Source organism: Sesamum indicum, linkage group LG13 (genome assembly GCF_026168435.1).
Source record: "Sesamum indicum cultivar Baizhima isolate 11 linkage group LG13, ASM2616843v1, whole genome shotgun sequence".
Classification (NCBI taxonomy): Eukaryota; Viridiplantae; Streptophyta; class Magnoliopsida; order Lamiales; family Pedaliaceae; genus Sesamum; species Sesamum indicum.
Window position 1 is genome coordinate 16,497,336 of NC_142669.1, and position 25,166 is coordinate 16,522,501.

At 32.2% G+C, this 25,166-nt stretch overlaps 2 protein-coding genes across 5 annotated transcripts; both read right to left on the reverse strand.

The window, feature by feature from the left end:
* Positions 1 to 9,470: 9,470 nt before the first annotated feature.
* Positions 9,471 to 16,112, reverse strand: LOC105158599 (casein kinase II subunit alpha-2). Of its 3 annotated transcripts, XM_011075398.3 has the most exons (11): positions 15,701 to 16,109; positions 15,484 to 15,613; positions 14,591 to 14,785; positions 13,604 to 13,761; positions 11,665 to 11,755; positions 11,229 to 11,294; positions 10,784 to 10,866; positions 10,637 to 10,700; positions 10,469 to 10,537; positions 10,042 to 10,125; positions 9,471 to 9,923 (listed from the first exon to the last, which is right to left on the reverse strand). In XM_011075398.3, exons 1-10 carry the CDS (start codon positions 16,042 to 16,044, stop codon positions 10,066 to 10,068), a joined length of 1,260 nt encoding a protein of 419 aa, XP_011073700.1. In that variant the 5' UTR covers positions 16,045 to 16,109; the 3' UTR covers positions 9,471 to 9,923; positions 10,042 to 10,065. The 3 variants fall into 3 exon arrangements, 2 of the variants coding, with proteins under 2 accessions (XP_011073700.1, XP_011073698.1); XM_011075396.3 differs by having other exon boundaries at positions 9,471 to 10,125; XR_002286813.2 differs by lacking the exons at positions 9,471 to 9,923; positions 10,042 to 10,125 and having other exon boundaries at positions 10,784 to 10,886; positions 15,701 to 16,112.
* A 2,314-nt stretch (positions 16,113 to 18,426) lies between these two features.
* On the reverse strand, positions 18,427 to 24,411 carry LOC105158600 (uncharacterized). 2 transcript variants are annotated; one of them, XM_011075399.3, is made up of 7 exons: positions 23,982 to 24,411; positions 20,237 to 20,474; positions 19,954 to 20,144; positions 19,460 to 19,695; positions 19,143 to 19,386; positions 18,933 to 19,040; positions 18,427 to 18,767 (listed from the first exon to the last, which is right to left on the reverse strand). In XM_011075399.3, exons 1-7 carry the CDS (start codon positions 24,204 to 24,206, stop codon positions 18,645 to 18,647), a joined length of 1,365 nt encoding a protein of 454 aa, XP_011073701.1. In that variant the 5' UTR covers positions 24,207 to 24,411; the 3' UTR covers positions 18,427 to 18,644. The 2 variants fall into 2 exon arrangements, with proteins under 2 accessions (XP_011073701.1, XP_011073702.1); XM_011075400.3 differs by lacking the exon at positions 23,982 to 24,411 and adding an exon at positions 20,730 to 21,048.
* Positions 24,412 to 25,166: the final 755 nt, after the last annotated feature.

The following is a 25,166-nucleotide window of genomic DNA, read 5'->3' on the forward strand; positions in this document are numbered from 1 at the left end:
CTAGCTGATTGGACAAGATATAACAAGGTAGTTAATGAGGTAATGAGATGTCTCTTTAGGGTTCTACAAACCCTAATCAAACATGGTCCTTGCTAAATGCAGGAGTTGACTGATGATAATCGGGATTAAGAGGAGACAGGGAAGCATTTTTAATCATCTTTTACGGTTAATTACATGTGCCATGCATGTGTTTATGTGTTAATTTGTTCATTTTAGCTGGTAATGCTACCTGCAAATTATTATTTTTTTTCTTTTTTTTTTCCTTTTTCTTGGGGGAATCATATGTAAGTATTCTGGAATTCAACTGTCTGTAAACATGGCTGGAACACAGTTCATCTCTATGTCGGAATCCGTAGGTGATTTTAGTATCTTCTTGGAGTTGTTGCATTAATTCTTCGTAGTATTTTATGAAGAATTGACGAATTTTAGACTGTGGGAGGCTGCAATAATCTGTGTGAATTTTGCTACAACTTGTCTTGGCATATGTGATATCATCGTTACCATTTTCTCTCAAAAAGAAAAAGAAAAAAGAAAATACAAAAACCCTTATTTATGACTTAGGAGTTGTTTGGCTAAACTTAATTAAAACATTATATAAGATATTTTCAAAGATTATAAATTGTTTGGATGAAATAAGTTGATTATGGAGTTTATAAGATATTACTAATGAAAAATTTATAATTAATTTGAAAACATTTATCAAAGTCTTAAAAATAAATTAGCAACTCTTTACTTATAAACTTATAACATTTGATTGTTAGATCTTATAAGCTCTTAGAAGTATGAATGTGGTATTTCCAAAATTGAAATAGTCTTAATCAATTCAATAATGTCTCATATATGTTACTATTTAATACCAAGTTCTAAACTTGGAATTTTGGCGACAAAATGAAAGGGAAAATTAAAACAAATATAAGAGATTAAAGTATGGATCACTGTCATTTAAAATATAACGTAGTTGCAATCATGCATGTAATTTTGTTTTAATATTTGGCACATAAATCTAGCTACTGGATCCAAAAAATCGAAACTAGATAAGCACATGTACAAAAGAAGAGATTAATTAGAAGAATTTTTAAATTCATTAAACATAGTTCAAATTTGTTTGAAATCCTTTGAATTATTTGAGTTATATAAACAAATTCGAAAAAATTATTTTTTTACAAAGTAATTTCAAATTCATCGATTTGAATGTATGTAGTCTATAATAGAATTCATCGACAATATAATATATATATATATATATATCTCCATTATATATATTGTAGAAGCATGTAACCCTTTCAATAGAAATCCCATCTCAATTTATCGAAGAACTAATGTCTTATAAAAAAATTGATTGTATATATATCTATATAGATTAATAATATAAATCAAAGAGTACATCCACTGCAAAAAATAAATATTAAGAGATAAAAAAAAAGTTAAATGATAATTTTAATATTGTCACTACAAAATAAATTTATTTTATCATAATAAAAAAATTTAATTTTAATAATGAATATTATTTTGTAAAAATTGTTCTTAGCGAGAATTAGCTAAATAAATTATGTATAAAATTATCATTAAAGATAATGAGTAAAACATATATAGTAACAATAATTATTATATTGTCAGAGATGTGTCACTAATTATTTATAATGCTAATAATTTTATACACAATTCATGTTGCTACTAATTATATACAACGACAAAATAAAAATTATTATGTAATAACTTTAGAATTATTATTTGATGTTTTATTGCAAATATTATTAAAATAGAAATGTAATCATATTCATGTTTACTCAAATTAAATTATAACTGTGTATTATAACAACAATTAAATTTACTACCTTCAAATCTGACATGAAGATCTCTGATAATTACACTACAAAAAAATCAGAAAATTAATCCAAAAAAATTAGAGACAATTTTAATATTTTCACTAAGTATATATACCATCAAGAATTTTTATTTTGTCACAATAATGAATTTTAAAATTTTATAGTGATAATTATTTTTTAAAAAATTACAATTAGCAATAATTAGTGATAGATGCATGTTGTGCACTAAAAATTTTGCTAGAAACAATTCACTTATTATCACTATATTTGTATTGTAATTAATTTGTTATTATATATGTGTCACTAATTATCTATATAATGACAGCTTAATTTATACATAATTTTTATCACTATATTAATTATATAGTAAAAAGATAAAAAATAATCATCACTAATATATATTGTTTGAGACAAAATTATTACTTGATGTCTTGTTACTATTTATAAATAAACATATATCTTTAGGGTTAATAGGGTTAATTTTCTTAGGTGCATGAAAACAAAATAATGAATATGTAATTCAGGATAAATTGTAATGGACTTTTTTAAAATTTAATTTGTCATAAATTATAAATATCTTTTTATTGTTTGAAAAATTCAAATATTCCTCTAAAATCAACAATCGTCTAACAAATACCTTTCTTGCTGACCTATTATAGGAAATATGTACTGTACGGCACGTTAATAATTTTAAAAGAATATTTATTATTGTTGAAATGAAAAAATAGTATTTATAATTATAATAAATTTTACAAGAATCATGTATAATTTATTTTGTAATTTCATGATTAGTGAAAATTAATGATTAAAAATTGAAAGAGAAAAAAAAAGGAGGGTCGCCTTTTAGAGGAAGTGGTATGAGTATCGTATCAAAAAGTGTCACGAAAAAGACAAAAAGGGTAAAAATAAACAAAAAAGCCATGGGACTTGTCCCTTGAGGATAAGAACAAATTCAAACACCATCCATCATAAATCCTTACCATGCATTGCATGCATGCATCTCCATCATAATATTACCATCATCCATCCATACTGTATCCATATGATCCATGCATGTGTATGCCATACGGTGTATGTGCGTCATGCATCGTCCATTTCTCTTACCAATTTTAGAAAATTATATATACACTTGCAAAGGTGTAAAAATGCAATATCAAAAGTTCTTGTAAATATTAATATTCGATACTAATATATCAGATAAAAAATATATTGATGGATGATACATGCTTACTTTTTTATATCGAAATTCACTGAAGAAAGGTTTACTGGTGCAAATATTTCATATCTGTGATAAAATTATGGAAATAATATTTTATGAAAGGATAAGTGAATGTACCTCAGGACTGTTTTGTATAAAATATCTCGATTTAATATGAGATATACTTCTAATTTCGTAGATAACATGAAATATTTTGTGTAATTAAATCTAAAATCAGATGATTCAATATAATTTAGTCTACTTTTAAAAAATGAGAAGTATGTAATAATTATCCAAACATTTAATATAGGATAAAGTACAGTCACCTTTCCTAAAATTATATAATTATATATATCTTTTTTTTATTTAAAAAATTATAAATATCTCCTGATTTCAATGCATATTTAACACAAGTGCATTCCGTTAGCCTCTGTTAGATTTTCATCTAATTTTTGCATTGAAGTGACCAAAATACTATTTTAAATTATAAATTATAATTATATATATTTTTTAGAATTTTTATGGAATATGCCCTATGGGTTATTTACTTTAACATCTTCAGATTTTTTTATATTTTTACAAATAATTTTTTTTGAAAAAATAATAAGGCATAAAGTAGTTAAATTTCCACCTTATTGTTTAGGAGTTACATAATCATTTTCTATTTGAAAGAGATATTTATAATTTCTTAAACAATGATAGAATATTCATAATTATGTCAAATTTTAGAAAATATAGCTGTAATTTACGGTTGAATATATAAGCATTTACTGCACTCATATTTAACTGAATTCAGACTATAGAATACAAACGTTGCATTTTATTTGAATGAAACTAAGACCTACTTATAATAAGATAAACCAATTATATGACAATGATTAACTAAATTTTGCAAATCTAAAACTTCTTGTCTAATAACATGGTATGCAATAATTGCATAAATGAATATTTATTAGGTTTTGATGCATTTAAAAATAGTACGAACTCAATGGATTTGAACTATCGTTAAAGCTTGAGTTGAAGTATATGCAGATCCTCAAAAAGAAACCTGCAAAAACGACATTAGCACTCCGATACTCAAATTAGTATTGGATTCAAAGTAAAATAACGCAAAAGGGTAAACAAATTTAATTGAAAATCGAGATATGGTGAATAAAGTTGATGAAAAGTGCAAGAACATGTGACAATATGCTTAGAGAGCTTAAGAAATAGTTTAGAGAGTAAGAGAGGCATCCCCCGCCTGGAGGACTAAACCTATATTTATAAGAGAGTGCTCCCGTCTGCTAGAGGTCTATCCTACTCCCGAGAATCTTGCAAAAATTGATTGGGGTGGTTGGATAAGAGATAGGGCATCCTTATTTGCAGCTAGACGTGCTCTAGTGAAAGTCTTCTTCAGCTTAGGAGATCCCTTGACCGCAAGAAATCCTAACCGCCACAGAGTTTCTCCTTGCATACTTTTACCTCCTAGGACTGATGTGGTCCAAGGTGGTTGCTGATAGGTGAGTCAATTTGGTGCCACGCAGGAGAGTGGACTGCCACATCTGTAGGTCTTTTGGGCCAAATGTCTTGTTGGGTTATAACCATGGGGGTGTCCTAGACTTCCTCCCTTTTTTCTAGGCTTCTTGATTACTTGGGTTGTCTAGGCTTGCATGTTTTGGATCGGGGGTTGGGCCGTCCTAGGCCCCTATCACTTTAAGCTGGGTCATCCAGGCACACACATCATATTTAATTGTAATTTTGGTCTTGTAAACTTAGATCTCATGAAAAGTGTAAATTATATTGTAGTTTAGTAGTTGTTTTATTTTTCACGGATTGATAACATTTATTGACGAAAAATTTAAAATTACTTAAAAATAAGGCATGCAAGTCATATGTTAGCTTAAATTTGCATAGTCACGCATCTTGCACGTAAGATTTTTCAAATATTTCTTAAATTTTCCGCAAGAAGGGACATCAGTCCGTGAAAATAAAAATTAGTGGACTAAATTGTCATTAACACTTTAAAGTATTAAAATGTATGAAACATTGACACTTCAAAAGTATCAAAACGTATAAATCAAAATTGCAATTAATTCTATATGTTACATAATAATAATTATTTTTCTATTATGACGATCTTTCAAGTTTAGTATTGATCTATGTTCACTATGATAATTAGTGATACAAATTTCCTGACGACCCAATGTTAATAAGTTTATTGCCACAATATGTCATTAATATCTTCTCATATCACAACTAATTATATCAATTCAGTTTGATTTTTAATTTCGTTTTTTGAAGCTTTCAGTTGCTGACAAACTGGTACAAAAAGAGAGATTGAAACTCCTGAAAGCTTCTTGTCTCGCCTGCAGGCAATTGATTAAACCATTGTTGAGCTGTCCTGGTGAATGTAGTGACAAAGACGGGGCATTTGATCCCATCAGTATACTTGTGGAGGAGGACTGCATTCTCAAAACGTGAAAGATGTTCTTAGGATCAGTAGTACCATCGTATTCGGGGCCATCATCATGTCTGTGAAGGGAACACCCTGTTGCTCTTCCTGGGGGGCTCCTGCAATATGACACTACACGTCTTGTAGACCTTTCTACAAGCACTCCTAACGCGCAAGCTATTGAAGAGGGACCTCCTGATGGGCCATCGGGAGATGTCCTCGTCCTCCTACCATTGGTGGTGCAGGAAAGGGGATGCCTCATTCAACATCTTCTTTGGGGGCGTCCCCATCAGATGGGGTAATTGTGTGAGTGGGTACCAATGCTGCCGCTTACTCTCGGAGCCGAGACTATTTACTGGATGGCTCTAAAGAGGGCCAGAGACAACTCTCCCGAGGAGGTATTAGAAGAGGCTGCATCAAGGGGGGTTCGTCACGGGATCCACTGATCTGGGAGGTGGTGGCATTGGTGCCACAGGTGTTGGGACCGGTGCACTACCAGCGGGGGTTAAGGACATCCCTGCAACGACATGCAAAGCCTAAACGTGCCAGGTGTCTCCACTGCCTTCTACTTGCTTGTGGTACTGTTAGGAGTTTCCATTATTACTCACGTCTTTTGCTATGTGTTTTCCGCATACGGCGCTAGAATTAAAATACAAAAGATTTAGAAATAGAACAATAAAGATAAAAGTTTTTAGAGTTTCAAAAGTATAAAAAAGAAAAAAAAAATCTATTATTATATTCAACTTAGAAGAATAAAATAAAAATTATATACTATGTAAAAAAAAGAGCCCAACAGACCTGGTTCAGGACCAAGTGGTCCTCGGCCACAAGGTTGGGCTAGTCCCATGTATTGACTCCTAGGATCGGCCCGATCTCAAGCGGGCCTAGGCCGAATCAGCCCATTTTTTTTATTGGTTCAATACGATTTTGAGTTGGGTTGGTCCAACTCAACCCACTGTGCATCTTGAGGTCAGAAAATGTAGATGTAATTATCGCTTATTATTAAGGTAAAGCTCATGCTATGTATTCACAAGTAATTTATAGACATTAGTCAAGTTTGAATACCATGTATTAACATCATGTTTAATGATCTTAGAATATTTGAAGAAATATGATATCTTAATAGAGAAAATTGTATTTTTGGTCTTATGTGATAGAAGATGTTGTACTTTTGGTTTCATAGTTTACGGGTTTAGTACATTTGATTCATAGGATAAAAAAATTATAATATTTTTTGTCCTATAGGATAAAAAATTATAACACATTTGATTCTATAGGATAAAAAATTATATCATTTTTTGTCGCAAGACCTACAATATTTAGCTTATGGGACCGAATTACTAAATCTGTAAACCTTGAGATAAAAAATATAACACCCTTATGATATGAGACCAAAAGTACAATTTCTCTAATCTTATTAATGCGACCAAGAGTGAAAAATTATTATATGGAATACTAATTATTATGAGGCTATTAATTGAAACAGAATGGTCATGTCAACATTTAGTTCAAAAGTTTAGAGCGGACCGAACTTGATCATGGTTCGAGATCACTATAACCATGAGGGCAATCCAATCTAGACAAGTGTTGGATCTAAGAGAATAAACAAATGTTAGGCGTACTAATAAGTTCCTAAGTAAAATCGTCTGATATTTTTAAGTTAGTTTGAGTACAAAATTGAGGAAAAAATTAAGACTAATATTCTCTTAATAAAATGACATATATTGGTCCAGAATGGTTATAAAGCATTAATAAGGTCAAATATCCATACATACATAAATCAGTGTATCGAAATCTCTCTCTTCTAAGTGTGAATGATATACGATGATGATTTTCGATTCTCAAGTTGGGTGCGATCCGCACAAGTACAAATACATAAATCCTTAATCCTATTTGAGCATCTGAAATTTCAAGGGAAGTATTTGTGTTTTAGATACTTTTCTTACTAAACCCCATCAAAAGCTTTATGTATTAATATATAAATATTAAATCCTCATTTTTAATATTAAATATTGTACTTTGGGAGTGGTTGTGATATAATGTAATAATATAATAGTATTTTATTTTTGACATCATAATTAGATAATCGTCATTTTTCAGAAAATAGGAAAGAAAATATATTTGAAGTATTGAAACTTTGCAAAAGGCAAAAAGACCATAATTTATGGCAAGAACACGCCTTTAATTCTGCAACCATAAGCGCTTTTTCACAATGACTGTTGACGCAAAATCACAATGATCACGACGAGCAGTCTGTTGCAGTTGCAGCCGGCGATTTTGATTTTATAGTCGGCGCCCACATCCGAGTCTCCGACACTCATTCGGACTTGATTGCTTTTCCCCATAATTTCCCATCACTTTTTTAGCAATTGGATTCAATGTCAGGAATACAAAAGAGTTTATCATTTCTGTGCTTTTCAGCGATAAAACCATTGTATCTAAATCTAATTTGAGAATTACACCGCCATTTCGTGAAATTTACTGTAATTTTGTATAAATTATTTATTAATTTAAAAAATTAAATCTAATATCTCGATATTTATTTTCTTCCGACAAATATATTCATCCATTAATCAAAATTCATAAAATTTACCGACATCAATAAAAATTTGATGAAAATTTAGATTTACCCTCGATTGATTTATAATCAAGCAAATATCTTTTAACCAAACTACCCTAATATATTTTCACACATTAATGCATGTGAATACATTTTTAATCATATAAAAATAGTTTGATAAAAAAAAAATTTGCTCTATAATAAATCTGAATCAATTGGGGGATAGATATCAATTTTTATTCATTATTTTTCTGATGTCAACAAAATTTCGTGAATCTTACAAACAAATAAATCTATTTGTTGGGCAAAACAAACATCAAATTACTAAATATAATTTTTCAAATCACAGATAATCTACAACTCTGCATATAATTATACCTAACCTTGAGAAAGGGCAACATAATTATACTTATATTTTCTAGAGATAAATTCATTCAATTTTGACTGACGGATAAACTTATTAAACCACAAAAAATTTAAATATAATTACACCATAACTCAATGAAGAGGAGTGTAATTATCCCTATATATAAAGGTCCGTCAAATAGATCATTGTCCCAACAATGAGCGAAATGAATTCTAAAATGGAACTTTATAAATGAACAAATCTTCAAACTTTAGTCACTGAGGGCTTTAACTCTTTCACTCTCTCCCGGACAACGTTGATTGCTCACCCAGTGTTTATTTGATATTTGCTAAGCTTTTTAGGGCATCTTGTAAAATATTTAAAAATTTATAAACAATAAGGAATTATGAGATCCTAAAATACATTAACAAAATCTACAAACTCTTTTCCACAATTAAAAAAGAAAAAAAAAACTAAAATTCTTAATTTATGTTAGAGATCCGAACAAATCTTCAACCTTACAAAATTTATATTTCTAACATCCAATAAGCTACATAAACTTAATATATACAACCAATACAAAGACTTATTTTTGAAAATAAAATTAACATCTCTCAAGCTTTAAAAACTTTTCTCTAGAATATAAAAGCTTCCAAACCTACCTACCCACAATAATATAGGGTTAAATACAATTTAATCCCTTTATTAATAAAAAAAATACAAAAAAATTCTGTGAAAAAATAAAATGCGATTTACCCCCTTGAAATTTACCTCACTCTAGAGAAGGGATTGCATCATTTTTAGTGCTATAGGAAGGTAAATTGCACTTTATTTTTTTACACGGGCTTTTTTGCACTTTTTTGTTAACACAGTGAGTAATTTGTATTTAACCCCAATAATATAGTCATAAATAATGCAATACTGACTGATTTTACATAAGTTGACCCACTTGAGGGTGCAACTCTTTCCAAAATTGGTTTACAACATAACTCATAATTTTTTAATCAAAGTCCAATGCATCAACATTGAGCAGACTGATTTAACCACACAAAATGACCAAATCCAGCAAAAAATTCACATTATTTGGCCATATAAGTCAACCATAGTCATAAGAACAACAACAATACCATTGAAAGAGCCATCACACAGTCATAAAACCAAGAACAGTTATAGTCATCATGGCAAATATTTTACCATCTTATAAATTCCAAACCCGACTTTTTCTGCTGAGTCGGCCACTGTGTGCATCAAGAGAAGAAATTAAGGCAAGCCAACAGTCGGAAAATTTGAAGGCTATGATGCACATGATGGCCCCCCTGCATACAATATCTACTTACCATGTTTTAAAGATTTTGAGTTACTGTTTTTCGTCCACTCTGAGCTACAACAACAAACAGGATGACACAGAAAAAGTGAATTACAAAGGCTGATATGGGCTTCCGAAGGCACTCCTCAATTTACAGCCCTCTGGTGTCTTTTCAATTTCTGCTTCATTTTAAAGCATATGACTGAACTGTTAATCTCTTACCTATAAGCCTACTTGACACAGACGAGGGTTCATGCTGAAGTCCAAAAACATGTGGATGAATCAGATGGTAAGCACAACAGAACTAGTGAGATCAATTGTAAAAATGTTGTGTAAGAGGTTACTAGAAAGAGCAAGAATGAGTAGGAACCAACAATTTCAGGTCATCTTGCTGAATCCTATTGGCCACGGTTTCTGCGGTTTTCTGCATTCCTTACTGGGTAGAAATAGGGATGGGCCTGCATAAATTCATAACGAGAACTCAACAGGATGCGACAAGTTACATTCAAAATTAAGAGTTAGAACGCCACAACTTGAGGCACAGTGTTTGAGCTTTGAATTGAAATCCAGGGGACACAAAATACAAATTGGATGAAATATTTTGTCTTGATGTACACAATTAATATTTAAATCTCAGTGTCTGTGATCAAATGCAAAAATTTCTCAGTTGCTTGGTTTCAAAAAAATCATATGCACAGCAAAACAGATTCCAGATGAAGATTTTAAACAAGAATTTCTCCCATTATTCAGAAACCCAAAATTTTACAGCAACTCAGTTATCCAGGGGGGATGACTCTTTACCATTGCTTCTTTCGCAGTTGGCCTTTCTTGGTGATCATATCGCAACAATTTGTCAACAAAGTCAATTGCCTTGAGAAGATAGAAACCAAATTATCAATTTAACATCTTCAGCAGAAACTTCATCACATAATATTTAGGTTCTCCCTAGCCATACAGCATACAGCTCACCTCGGGAACAGCCAGATGTTGATTATCAGCATTAATAAACTTTGTCCATGGTTTTCGACTATGCCTAGGTTGACACACCAGAAAAAATATTTTACACAATGATAAGCCAAATACTTCCAAAAAGATATGCATAGGTTCAAAACTGACCTTCCAACAAGGGCAGCCAAATGAGAGTCCAATTCCAAATGGTACTTGTTCAAATAAGCATTCAACTCATCTGTACCCAATACCTGCCATACATCATATGCTTCTATACCTTATTAAGTACGATATCAAGATTTTTCACGACCGGTCCATATCAAATCAAACCAGACTGTAAGGTCAAATATATACATCGACGGGCAAATATACTAAAGCAAAAAAGACAATCAGCATGAACTCAAAAGATCAGAAGAATGTAAAGTTGCACAGGAAAGGAAAAGAAAGCAACCAAGCTGTTAACTTCGCACAACAGTTTAATTCATTAAAACTTGACAAATCATTTCTAGACCATCAGATGCATCTGCATCCGCATACTTGCGTGTATTAAAGCAACAGGACAGATCCACAAAAGAGTGCTATTAAATCATCAAAGAGTTATGTTCTAGCTTACCTTCGCAATCTTGACAAGTTGATCATAGTTATCATGCCCATAAAAGAAAGGCTCCTTGCGGAATATCTGTACAGCACAAGCCCTCAACATAAGCATCAATGTGGAAGTACACAACTTGGCATATCTTGAGGGGCATCAAATTTTTAACCTCCTCATCATCTGTCATCCACAGATGACATGCAAGAGAATCAAAATCCAATATACAGCTTCAATGAACAAAAATAACCATAGCTTGGATATTCTGGAGTCATACTAGATAAACTTCTGCATTCAAGCAAAGAAGAAAAAATAATCTTGGTTTCAAGAATTATCCAACAGAGATGCCACTTATCGTGTTACATGTCCAGGTTGTAATATGCAAAAGTTCGTGTAACATGCTTGTGCGATAGAATACAAATTTCGAGCTTTGAGGAAGGAGATTTATGGAAAGGCGTACCATTCCAGCAAACATACAGCCCAGGCTCCACAAGTCCAAGGAGTAATCATAGTCTTGCAAATCAACAAGGAGTTCAGGGCCCTTAAAGTATCTGTACATTGTGGGCCAGCAAAATGAAGTAATACAGTTTAGCCAAAACTATAAGCAGCAAGATCAACTTAATATGCAGGTTTGTGCCAGTATCCATGCTTATAATCACCATTAAGAACTGCCATCATATATAGCTAAGAAATTTGGCCATCCATATGACAATTAAAGATGATCATCAGTCATCACACTAGGCAACTTCTGAAATCTATGAGCAGAGCCAGAATGAAATGCGCGCTGCTCAAAATTAAGTATCTGAAGTTTAAATAGTCAGAAGTGCACAGATATAAGTATTTCTTAATCTCAAATAAATGCTTCTTTCAGAAAATGTTGGCATGTCTTAGCAAATTTGACTACTCAAAACTCTTCGAGAATTATTATCCAATAAAACTAGTTTTCATATAAAATCAATTTATATATCTTTCGAGGTTTTAAATTCACTTGACTAAATCATATGTCACCTTTTAATTTTTTTTTGTGATATTTCAATTCACCAAATGAATTCTACTGTACTAAATATAACATTGATTAATCCTAATAAACACCATAGGAATTAGATGTATAAACTATGAAGCGAAATGTATCTGCATAGGGAGTAAATTGCAATAAATGCAAAACAAATTAAAGTCCCTACTGAACTACTTTTAAATCTCAGCTGTTAAAAATGAAATTGATATTTGGAATTAAACTAGAGTCCCAAGATGTACCAATTTGACATTTGTGGGGTATCAATAAGAAATTCTGAACACTCATCTATCAATATGATATTCAGGGCAAGATTTGGATACAAACTATGGTTTTTTCAAACTTTTTCAATCATGTTTCCGTCAATAATTCTATAAGTTCCATTTCGTTCCTTAAATGCTTCTGTTTCACTAAATGAACCAGGGATATACCAAAATGGAGAAAGCAAAAAGCAAGTTCAGAAACTACTGTTTCAACTTAGCAAAGTGAAGAAAGCAGTTCAAATTGAACATTATAATTAAGCTACGGAAATTTACAACCTAACATAAAGGAGGTCCTAATCTTAGTTCAAAGTTACAAATGCAAATTTAACCATAGCCCCTGTAAAATGTTGCAACAGCAAAGATATTGTATTCAAGAAATTATTCATCCCATTATGGCCATAAAAGTTCAGAACTCCACTTTCTCAGAAGCTCGCAAGATATGATTCACTATCCAGGTTAAGGCCCAGGTGATCCTCATAAATATCAATATCAATATCGCGAGAAGAATCCAGAGTACTGGGCGATTGTTGATTAGAATGGTAATAGCCGTATTATTTTCACTTTCACTCGGAGATGTATTACAGTTCAGACTAACTTTTTCAAGTAAAGGGGTCGTCATATGGATTGATTGAGTTTCTGGTAGTTCCGCTTCTTACTCTAAAAATGAAGAAAGACTTGTCGGAAATCGCCTTGGTCCAACCAAGCAAGGCATGGGAGTGAAGGGGCATAAAGAAAAGATTGGCTGCTTCTAAAGCTCTCTTTCTTCTCCTACGATATTTCTACTTGGATGAAAAGCGATGCGAAATGTCTGACAGCGGGGCCCGCTACTGTATTTGTTGAATCATTAAAAGGAGGCTTCCCTAAGCTGACAGGCAAGATGTCAGTATAGACAGAATTCAATCGCTTCGCTCCTCCGTTCATGGATTTCATTCTCTATCGTGGGAGTTAGGGAAGGGGGCTACTGGGAGTAGGCCGAGTGAACTACTATGGGTTCTTTTTAGAAGGCCCAGACGAACTCCAAATCTCCAGGCTAATGCAAGTAAATGCTATCTGATGAAAGTATAATGTACAAAGTCAGAAGACAACATCGTATGTAAAGCTAAGATACATGAAAGATGGCAAACCTTGAAGCAACACGAACATTATACTCTTGTCCAGGATGGTAAAACTCAGCGAGTCCCCAATCTATTAGCCGGAGTTTACGCTGCTCATGATCTATCATGACATTGTGGGGCTTCACATCTCGATGCATGATACCTTGAGAATGGCAATAATCTAAAGCCTGCATGGAAAAATTGAATAAAACTAAACATTTTCCCAATCAGCACAAATTACAACCCAATAAAACAGTTTGAAGAGCCAAACCAGCCAGAGGCCTGTGTTGGGGGGGATGCTACTAATTTGTAATGAAAACAAAGGAAATTCACATTATTGACATTAAACAACCAAATCAACTAGAAAGAAACATCCATCAAGTCACTAAACAGGTTACTAGAACTTAAGCCCAAATACCGTTTATGAGTTCGTAACTAATCAACCATGCTCGGAATCCTAACTCTGGTGCATATTCAAAATGGTAATTCAAAGCTGGTTCTCGAGATAGCGAATAACAAGAGCAGCACTTTGGAGGTTCCTTAAATTCCTAACTGAAAGATACTCCTTGTCTCTTTTTCCTTTCCAGACAAAAACAAGAACCAGCCTCTCCAATTCTAACTTTTCATGTTATTAATGAATGCGTGACAAAGATCTAAATCAAGGAGGCAACTATAGTTAAAGTTATGTCTCTAATAATGATGAAGCAACCTGAGTTAAGGTTAGGAGCATATCAGCTACTCTAAGTTGATTCCATTGTGATAGAAGTGGACATCAAAGAACAAAAAACATTGTTTAATCAATACAGCATCAGAGTTAACATGGATGGCAGAAAACATAAAAACCACACATTGGCCAAACTGCTGGCAGTTGGCAAATACATAAGGGTGTGATCAAGTTCTTGACTATTGTATGCAACAGCAGTTAAGGGAGAATAAAACAAAAGTACAAGCAACCATAAATTTCACTCTCCAAAGTTTACAGAAACTGTAAATTCAGACAAGAGGAGATAGATTTACCTTCAGAAGTTCATAGATATAATATCTAATATCAAAGTCCGAAAGTGTGGGATATAGCACTTTGAAGTCTGTATTATTCACATGCTCAAATATGAGACTTGGTGTCTTTGACTGTTGATCCCTTACAATATCAAGCAACTTCACAATATTAGGGGCACCACAAAGATTCTGTAAAATCTTAATCTCCCTCTTGATCTGCACAGCAATGGAAATATTAATTATAGGATCTTTAAAGTTACAGCACCCACACCAGCAGTCACAGGCATATATAAGATCTACTAAGAAATTCATGAAATCTGAAGCAGAAAATAAATAAAAGCTATCTGAAAAATTATGGGACAGTCTGCTTGTTATTTTAAGATAAAATAGGCTAGCTATTGATTGCCATCATGAATTCTAATTTTATGGTCCAAAACTTCTGTATGCCCCTGCCTAAAATCTAAATCACTTAAGGGGTAGTGCAAGTAGGGTCGCTTCTCAGATACAGATGAGAGAATTCATTATGACAACCACAAAAAAATATCATATTGAAAGGCACAAACTACAGGAGACATTCAGTAGAAAATATGACTGCACGAATGTTATGGACAGAGAAAGATGACACGGGATAATGTTACACTCCTTTTTAGCTATATAGGCCCGAACAAGAAGAAATATAACTGCATGAATGTTATGGACGGAGCAAGACACAATTGGGTAAAGTTACACTCCATTCTTACTATATAGGTCCCAACAAGAATTGGTCAGCGACCTTTGGTTCTCTCATCATATTGTTGAGAGCAGCCATTCCACCCCGCCCCTCAATGAAAATAATAAGGGAATAAAACAGAATAGCCAAGAAACAACAGTCAGGAGCAATGAAATTCGGAGAAAAAAGAAGATTAAGAAGAGACCTTTTTCTTCTTGACAGGTTTAAGAATCTTGATGATGCATTTCTCGTTGGTGATGGTGTGAATACCCTCGAAAACCTCGCTATATTTTCCCCTCCCCACCTTCCTAACCACCTCATAATCGTCCTGCTCCCTGTGGCAACCAGTCAAAGCCCAAGATAATCAAACAGAAACAATAAAGCAAATAAACAAGAGCAAATTAAATATCCTAATTAAGTACCCCCATTGAACAGTTAAAGACTCGTAGTCCCAGTACTCCTTAGGGCGTATGACATTGATGTTTTGGTACACACGCGCCTTCGACGCGGCCCCAGGCCGCCTAACGGCTTTCCCGATCTTCTGCGCCATGGTTTCCGGCACGGACACGGCGGGCCGGCGGCTGATTGAGGATAACTGCTGCTGCTGCGCCTGCGGTGGCTTTTCTCTCTGTTGGTAGTGGTGTATTTTTTGACTATTTCTGGGGAACGACACAACCGGCGGTCGGGTGGCTATGTGGCGGAGGAGAGAGGTGACGGCGGAGCAGTGGTGGCGATAGACGATGAATTGGAGAGGCCTTACGGCCATCAAATGTGTTTATTCTTAACTTTTCTTGGTTGCTACAACGGATCGGAGCCCTTCTTTTTTGACTTCTTTTTCCTCAAGCGACGTCGTTTTGAGGGTGGATAAGGTGTACAAGTCTTTAGATTTTGCAGTGGGACCCGACCCTTCAGAAAATATCCTGCACTTTGTTTTATTGACAATTGTAGCAAAAATATCTTGAAACTTAATTTTAGCTCCCCACTAGTCTGTTTTCTTCAATATAATTATTACTCTATAATTAATCTTGTATTTATAATACGAAAATTTGTAATTGTTTAAAGTTTTTTATTTTTTAATATTTACACACACGAACACATCCAAAATCTGAATGCGAAATTTTCTATATGAAAGTCTTGTACCTGAATCATGGAGTTGTCCCCTTGAAAACTTGTCTAAAGTTTGAAAAGTAATGGTGTGAGAATAGGTCTTTCTTTTCTTTTGGTTCGGGGGAGGACAGTATAACAATTATTGAATGACTATAAGAAAATGATTGATACATATAAATGAATTTAGATGGGAATAAAATAAATTTAAGAATGGAATAAAAGTTTTGAAAAAAAAAATAATTTTAGTATATTGTTCCAATGAAATTGAATTAAATTTTTTTAAATTACTCATTTATCTATTTGGTAAGTAATAAAATTTAAAAATAATTAAAAAAAGTCTTGTTACATGAAAAAATATTTGGAAATGCTAAATTACTTATAAATTTATAACATGTCTTTTTGGATGTTTTTTTATATATTTAATTTTTATAATTATTTATTATTTACATATTGAAAATACATAATGCAACAATATGGTATATATGCTTTATATAATATTTTTTACTTATATTAATATTTGATGATGCGTATAAAGATGTAACTAACTTTATATTATATTTAACAAAATATTCAGACTTTATATTATTTATATTTTGATAACACATATTTAAATATTTTATATTCATATTCATTATATTTAATATATCTAAAATAATATATAATTTTGTGACTACAATATTTGCAACTATAATTTTATCAAAAATTATTTAGGTAATATAAAAAAAATAATCTTTGGGAATAGCTAAATCATGGGTAAAAGAAAAATGCCTAATCTCATAATTATAGGGACGAATGGATATTCCTAAATGAAGGAGTATCCAATTCATAACATATTCCTTTCATTCCAATCATATCACAAGAGTTTTCCACCACAGTGATTCAGAGTTCCTTTATGAAAACAAATGGGTTCATAATTATAAATATTTTTTTTATTATTTAAAAAATTACAATTATCACTCTAATTTTAACACTCATCTAACAATGGGTACATCATGTTAGCTCGTATCAATTAGATTTCTATTTAATTTTTATGTTGAACTGTCGAAAAGATCTTTTTGAATTTGAATCATAATTTTATATACTTTTAAAAACTTTTAAAATATTTTTATGGACTAATATGTTCTATGAATTATTTATTTTGTCCGTCTTTAATTTTTTTTTTACATCTTTTGACATGTTTTGTCTGTTTTTTTTTTTAAAAAAAAAAAAGCAAGGATAAAATATTAAATTTTACATTGCCGTTTAAAAACTATATAATTATATAATTATTTTTTATTTGATGGGATAGGTAGTTGTAGTTTCCCAATAAAAATATCTAATAAGAGGATTTTGGCTCAAAATCTTATAACTTCAATAGAGGTAGGTTCGCATTAAATCAATTACATTACAAATTTAATAGTGCATATCATTTCTCGTTCTATTTAAACTATACGCCATCAATATATAACAAGTAAAACATTATCACTGTGTGAGTAACTTGATTTGTTTTATCAATCCAATTTGAACTAGGATTTCCCATAAAAATAACATAATTGATTGATGATTTGGAAAAGTAGTATTTAGTCCTATAAATTAAGCTTTTTTTTTATTTTATTTTTTTTATTTATTGATTATTTCAAATTGCATCCCATAATTAAAATTTTCTTATTTTTAATGCTCATATGACTTTTCGTCCAATAATTAACGGAGAAGTCACTGATCCATTAGTTCAAATTAACAAGTGATTTCTCTACGACACCTGTTCGGGTCTTTTGTTGTAAGGGGGTAGTACTCTTTTTTTATGATTTGACTAGAAATTTTAGGGAGGTAGCTCTCCCCATTGTAACTATATTGTGCGTTTTAATATAGAAGGATTGGGGACTCCGAAAAGCTCCCCCACCTCCAGGTGGTTTTTGTTAAAAAAAATAAAAATAAAATAACAAGTGATTGATTAACGGCCCCGTGGCTTCTCGTCTAATTAGTGGATACAAAACTCGCATGAGGACTAACGTAAGAAAGTCATAATAAATGGAACTAAATAATAAAAAAAAATCCCAACATATAGGACAAAAAATACGATTTCCCCATTATATTTTGCAGGATTAATACTGCTGATTCCTGAACAGAGTTTCCTGTTGAGATACTGACCGAACACATTCCATGTCATCATATGCATTTAATTACAGAAAATCAGGCACATCATTCTGCATATTCTACTACGAGTTTCCATTTATTGCTAACTACATATTTATGCCCCGGCCTGCTTGCTTGCCATTTCAGTCAGGTTGTAGCACATGGATTTCTAGTCGTCGGCAAGTTTCCATCGTAAGTGCACTGTGGGAGACCTGGATTCCTCACGAGCCTGGGGCCGGTGGGCACGGTGGTAGTTTTGGGACGAATATCCTGCACGTTGACAACTATGATTTCTAGTGAAAGTAAACGTATAGTCTTATATTTGAAATTGTAGTGCTCGAGACAACGGTGCTTTTTGTATAGAAGTTGTCGCTATGAGTTTCACTATTATATCGGTAACGTTTGCATCGGAAGAAATTAGTACATCTGTATTACCTGATCGAATATAGCCACTGGAATTGCAAGGGTGGCAACCGCGTTTGGGGCGTCCACTATGCCTGAAATCCTTCCTTCGCAAGGGCAGCATGAGAGGAGAAGGTAGACCTGATTCACCGTTATGTCATTGGAGCTGTTACTGTGATGTTACAAAGTTTTGGAAGGTCTGCTTAATTGTGAGAGAAACTGAAAACAGGGGATTTCTCAGACCTGTTCCTTAGAGTACCCGAATCTGGAAATATAGTCGATAGCATTGAGCACCGCACGCTTGTAAGCAACACTAGCATCAAGATAATGTTGTCGTCCACTCTCATCGACGCTAATGCCCTCAAAAACTAACCATTCTGAGAATCTTGGCTCGACAGGCCCGATCTCAAAGATCGGATTCACGTGTAATGGAGTCGGCCCCATTGGCGTCAAGTACTTCTTCATGCCGTCCCTAATGATTTCGCACCTGGTATTTGAACTTAATTAGTCTAGATTAGCAATGACGTGGACTGAAGATGAGGATGAGCTGTGTAACTTACTTGAGCTCCAGAAAACCACTCATCTCGATCGCCCCACAAAACGCCACTTCACCGTCACCTTGTGAGAAATGCATATCCCCGGTACTAAGATTCGCTCCGTCCACAAACACCGGCAGGTACACTTTTGAACCTCGGCTGAGGTTCTTGATGTCGCAGTTTCCTCCATTTTCTCTTCCAGGAATCGTCCTTGCCGCCTCCCTGGCTATTCTTTCCCACTCTGGAGTTCCTTCCTTAATCTACAAACACTATAAGTCATCAAAGCAATCGTGTTTTGTTTTCCAATTCTCTCTTCGCACACAAATTCAGCTGTTAGAAAAAGGACATTTTGACACAAGCTATAATTACATAATTATTTCAAGATATCAATCAGTATTTCAATATATCCTCAATGACATTCGAATTGCAGACAGACGACAATGAAACAATAAACTATAACAAACTCATAAAATGAAAGAAATACTTATACGTCTGGTGATCAGTCCATGAACACACACCTTGCCAAGAACGCAGCCCTTTGTCGACGGGAGGTTTGCAAGCGGACGTGAATGCAACACCTCACATAGTTTTAGAGACTGAAGACCGGTTTCTTCGAGTTCCCTTTCCCTCTCGTTCCATATATTCAGCAATTCCATTGAAGGTGCAGTTCCAACTATTCCAGGGTGTGTCAAGCCCGGAAATCTCACCCCTATATGATCAAGACAACTTGGTATACAATTAGCTGTTTCGATAACTTTACAAAGGATTAGCAGTTCATCATGCAAGCACGTAACAACTTACCAGGTATATGAGGAGAATAGGCATATATTCCTTCAAAATACCATATAGCTTTCGTTGCACGAGGGAAATGGTCCGTAAGAAATCCACCACCGTTTTCCCTGTCGAAGATTGCTGTAAAACCCCATTCATCTCCCGGTAGAGGGCCCAAATTGCATATTTCGACAGCTAGAAGATCACCTGGCTTGGCCGGATTCCCTTCCGTGTCGACCACGCTAATAGGTCCACTAAGATAATGCACCTGACATAACATGTAGAAAAAAATACTTACAGAAAGATAATGCAAAGATCTACATTATTCAAAGGGTTCTTTTTGCTTGTTTCTTATATCATAGGGGTAAATTGCAAGTTTTCCCAATTTCTACTGTTACATATGTATTTAGGAATTGTAAAATTACAATGTTACCCATGTAAGAAAAGATGTAAGTACAGTATACTTCACATCTTTTCTATGTTATTACAACTTGCATATGCAAGAAAACGTAGTTGTACTTACAGTTGACAGGTCTAAGGTTTTAACATCAACTGCATGGTTATCATCTGAAATTGCTCCTCCGGTCCAATCAACCATCTCCACCCTGAAAACCTCACCGGTTTTCACCTCCCCCACCGGCGGTATCTCCGGGTGCCACCGGTTGTGGAGCGGTGGTTCTTGCAGCCACGGCGGCTGCTTTAGGTTGACTGGAGCTATTAATCTTGGAGTTGGAGGGGCCATGATTTATCTAGAGATTCTCAAGCTCTGCTCTTGTAATTCCACTCTATCACTATTGTTCTAAGAGGAGATTTTAACATGGAAGTTTTGAATCATGTTAGCTATGTAGAATGGTGAAGTCTGATTTAGACAAGTTTACTAGGTGACAAGTGAAAGAGGGCAACTTTTTCCAATGGTCCCAAGTTGTCGTTGTAGCCTATAGTCGGCAGGCAATAATTAAGTTTTGGTAGTTCTCATGTCATTATGCAGCATCAATTGTGGTCATTTTTAATTTAGTGCATTTATTACAATTTTTTCATATCAAATCTGAAATATTTTTTACTTTTAGTTCTCAAATGCATTTTCTGTCCAATAATTAACAAAGTCATTAACAGTCTCACGTTGCTACAAAAAAATACAATATTTAACCATGGTTAATTATCATAGTTAAAAGCAAAATAGCCGTAGCAAATAGTCATTGACCACGGTCATGCAACGGTTGTTGGCCGTGGTATCTGCTACAGTGGCTAAACATTTGTCATGGCTTGGCTAAAAACCATGACAAATAATTTTTTTTTTTTTGTGGAAAATCTATATTTTTTATCGATTTTATTTAATCGTAGTTAATAAAATTTATTTATCAAGATTTTTAGTCTATAACTATTAACATTGTAGTCAGTAGATATTTTTCTTTTAGTGCATGCATATATTTCTATTAATTATTTTAAAAAAAATGTATGTGGGGGCTAAAATTGAATTTTTTTTTTAAGTTTATCGAAGTTAATGTAGAAAATTTTGTAGCAAATAAAACTAAATAGAAAAAGAAAGCCCTAAAATATAAAAATAAAAATGCAAAATTTCATAGATCGACGAAGAAAATATACATTTTGATTGTGATGTCTGAATCTGAACGACATTTGTCTTATGCTTATCTCCTTTGACTAGTGAAATTCAAGTTCTAACAAATGTAATTATTCCATTGTGGTTAGGTTAGGATGCTATATTCGTAATGGTTAGTGTAAGATGGATTTTATTATTAGGGATAGTTTCATTTTCACCAATATATATAATCTATGACCAATTTATATTAATTATTCTTATTTTTTTGAAAAATTATACGTACATACGCTCAAAAAAATATCAACATTGTTCATATATATTATCCATAGTTTTTTAAAGATTAGACATACACTCCCCAAAAACGTCAACATCATTACACAAACTATCATTGATTTTTTACTGTTGAGGTTAGTTTCTATAAATTACACAAAAAAAAATAAAAATAATTTGTGTAAATAAACTATAAATCATAGAGCTAGTGTAAATATAATTATTCCATTATTATTAACATGACACAACATGGTCCATGTACAAAAGAATTTTATCCACTGAATCGTCCAAATTAAGATAGTTCTTGACTAAATTTATTTAAGAAATCGTATGAGACATCCTTTTAGAACTTATAAGATATTAAAATTATTTTTTATTAAAGTATTTAAATAAAATAAATAATCAAACTATAAATTGTTAATAATGATAATTCTATAATTAATACGAATGAAATTAAAGGAATGAATTATCTACACTAATATATAAAAGAAAACCTTTTGTCGTATTAATTTTTTAATACTCAAATTTACCCTTAAACTCATTTCTTTTCTTTAAAACAATTTTGGACAAAATAGTAATTTTAAAGTTTTTTTTAATAATCTCACAATTTTTAAAAAAAAAATTCTGTCACCCACTATCCCATGTTTCTCAGTCTGCAAACTTCTCCATATTTGTTTTTCTTACAAGTTTGTATATTTTTAATATACTTACATATTTTTTCTCTGTCATCTTATCCCACATTTCTTTTTTCTCATAGTTTTTTTTTTCTTATCACAAATTTCTTTTTTCTCTTCATTTCATATCATAATTCTTTTTTATATGCTCGCGGAACTGTGTACAATAACAATTACTAATTTTAAAAAATAAGTGAACAACTCCTTATTTTTATCAATGAGCTTATAAATTAACTTCCAACCATTTTACTTTTATACAAGCTCTTTTGCAAAATAATATATCAAATACTCTGAATATTTTATAAGTTTTCAAATGTTTTAATGATTTTAGAATCAGCTCACCCTATCAATCTCTAAATTATATCATGGACCAACTAATCACATAATAAATACTACTATATTTTAATAACATAATTAATATTTTAAGACTTAACTCCAACATAAAAAGTATAATGCACCAGTCAAGTAATACATTTTGTCAATGATGACTTAGTCTAATGATTTAAATTAAAATTATGGGATAATTATATTCCTCCCTATTGAGATTTGGTGTAATTATACATAAACCTCCTGTAATTTGAGAAATTACATTTAGCACCCTTGAGGTTTGCTTCCATCTAATAAATAAATCCTTCAATTAGTCAAAATTCACCAAATTGCTGATATTAACAAAAAAATCTATATTTATCCCCAATTGAGGAGGTATATCTTTACCGTTATAAGGTCAGTTTAGTCCAAAAAAATTATTTGATTTGTAATAAGTTAATAAATGGTAAATATCAATCTTCATTCAATTTTATCGTTAACATCAGCAAATTCAATTAACTTTGACTAATGAATGAACTTATTTGTTAGACTGAAGCAAACCACATGGGTGCTAGCTATAATTCTCTAAACCACAGGGGTCCACATGTAATTACACTAAACCTCAAGCGAGGAGTGTGTAATTATCTCTAAAATTTTATGAATAAATTTGAAGTCATGTGTTCGAATCTCAATAGATGTGTAAGTATTTAGTTTACTTTATGTGGGTTAATTGTAATAAATATTTGTCTCACCTAATATGAAGTTATTATAATATGAACTTATTATAATGTGTGTTTATTAATCAAATGGATATATTTAGGGATTTATTAATATTGATGAAAACATAAAAAAGTGATTCATTGGGATTCTGCCAAACCCTGAATTTCCCTCCCATATGATATAAATCAAATGAATTTATAGCCACAAAAAGCGAAGAAAAGGGAAAGGAAATGAATGAGAAGCTCACAATCGAAGGATCAGCAAACTTGATATCTTGAGCAGTGTAGTCCTTTGTTATGCCGCCGCCGCTGAAGTCCACCATCTCAACCCTGAAGAGCTCTCCTGTGCAGACCTCCGCCACCGGAGGTATGGCGGGATGCCACCGGTTGTGGAGGGGCAGCTGTTGCTCCCATGGCTTCTTCTTCACATCTATTGGCACCACCACTCTTGCACCATGACGATCAGACCCCATCAATAAATATTACAACTTTAATTCTGTAGTGAAATCAGCAGTTCTGTTCAGCACAAAAAACCTCTCATCTCATCAAAACCCTACTAATTATTACACGAACTTGCACCTGTAGGATTCCCTGTCAGAAAGAAAAGTTGATATGTACTATTTTGTCTTTGGTGGACCACGTTTCGCTTGATTAATTGGACCACCCTCATTCACCGCAAATCTAGCTAAGAGATCAGCGGCAGAGTTACCAGTCCGCAATACAAAGAACAAATATATGATTTTCTTTTAAATATTAAACAAAATCTTTTATAATATATTGCTTAATAAAGAAATCTTTTAATTTTGTAAGATAAAACTTTTTATTTTTAATAGGTAAAATGTAGTTATTTTAAATTTTTAATCTATTTTGATTATTATCGAAAATGATATTTTCCTACACATACAATATATTTTCTTCATAACCAAAATTTGTTATTTTATGAGGATTACTTTCATAAAAATTATGACATTCTATTAAAGATGTACATTACTTATTTTATAAAATTAAGTCCAACTCTGTAGAAAAATATAGAATATAAAAAATTAGTTAAATATATTGTTTGTTATAATTTATCTTCTATCAAAATTTATACTAAAGTTTACATAAATTTAAAATGATCTTACTTTGTAAGAAATAAAGTAAAATACAAAAATGAATAGAAACTTGCTTTTAATAAGTTATAAGAAAGACAGCTGAAAAAAAAAAGAAAAAGAAAATAAAGAAAGATTTTAAGATTTTTTATTTGGTTTGGAAATTTTTAGTGTTAATAAATAAAACATAATCATACAAAAAAACTCACGTAAATACATAGGGAATTAATATAAAATAAAACTTAAAGTTATTTAAGATAAACTTCAATTCAGTTAGTATTTTAATCTTGAAGATAATACTTTGAATAAATACAAAATAAATATTTAATATATTTAAAACAT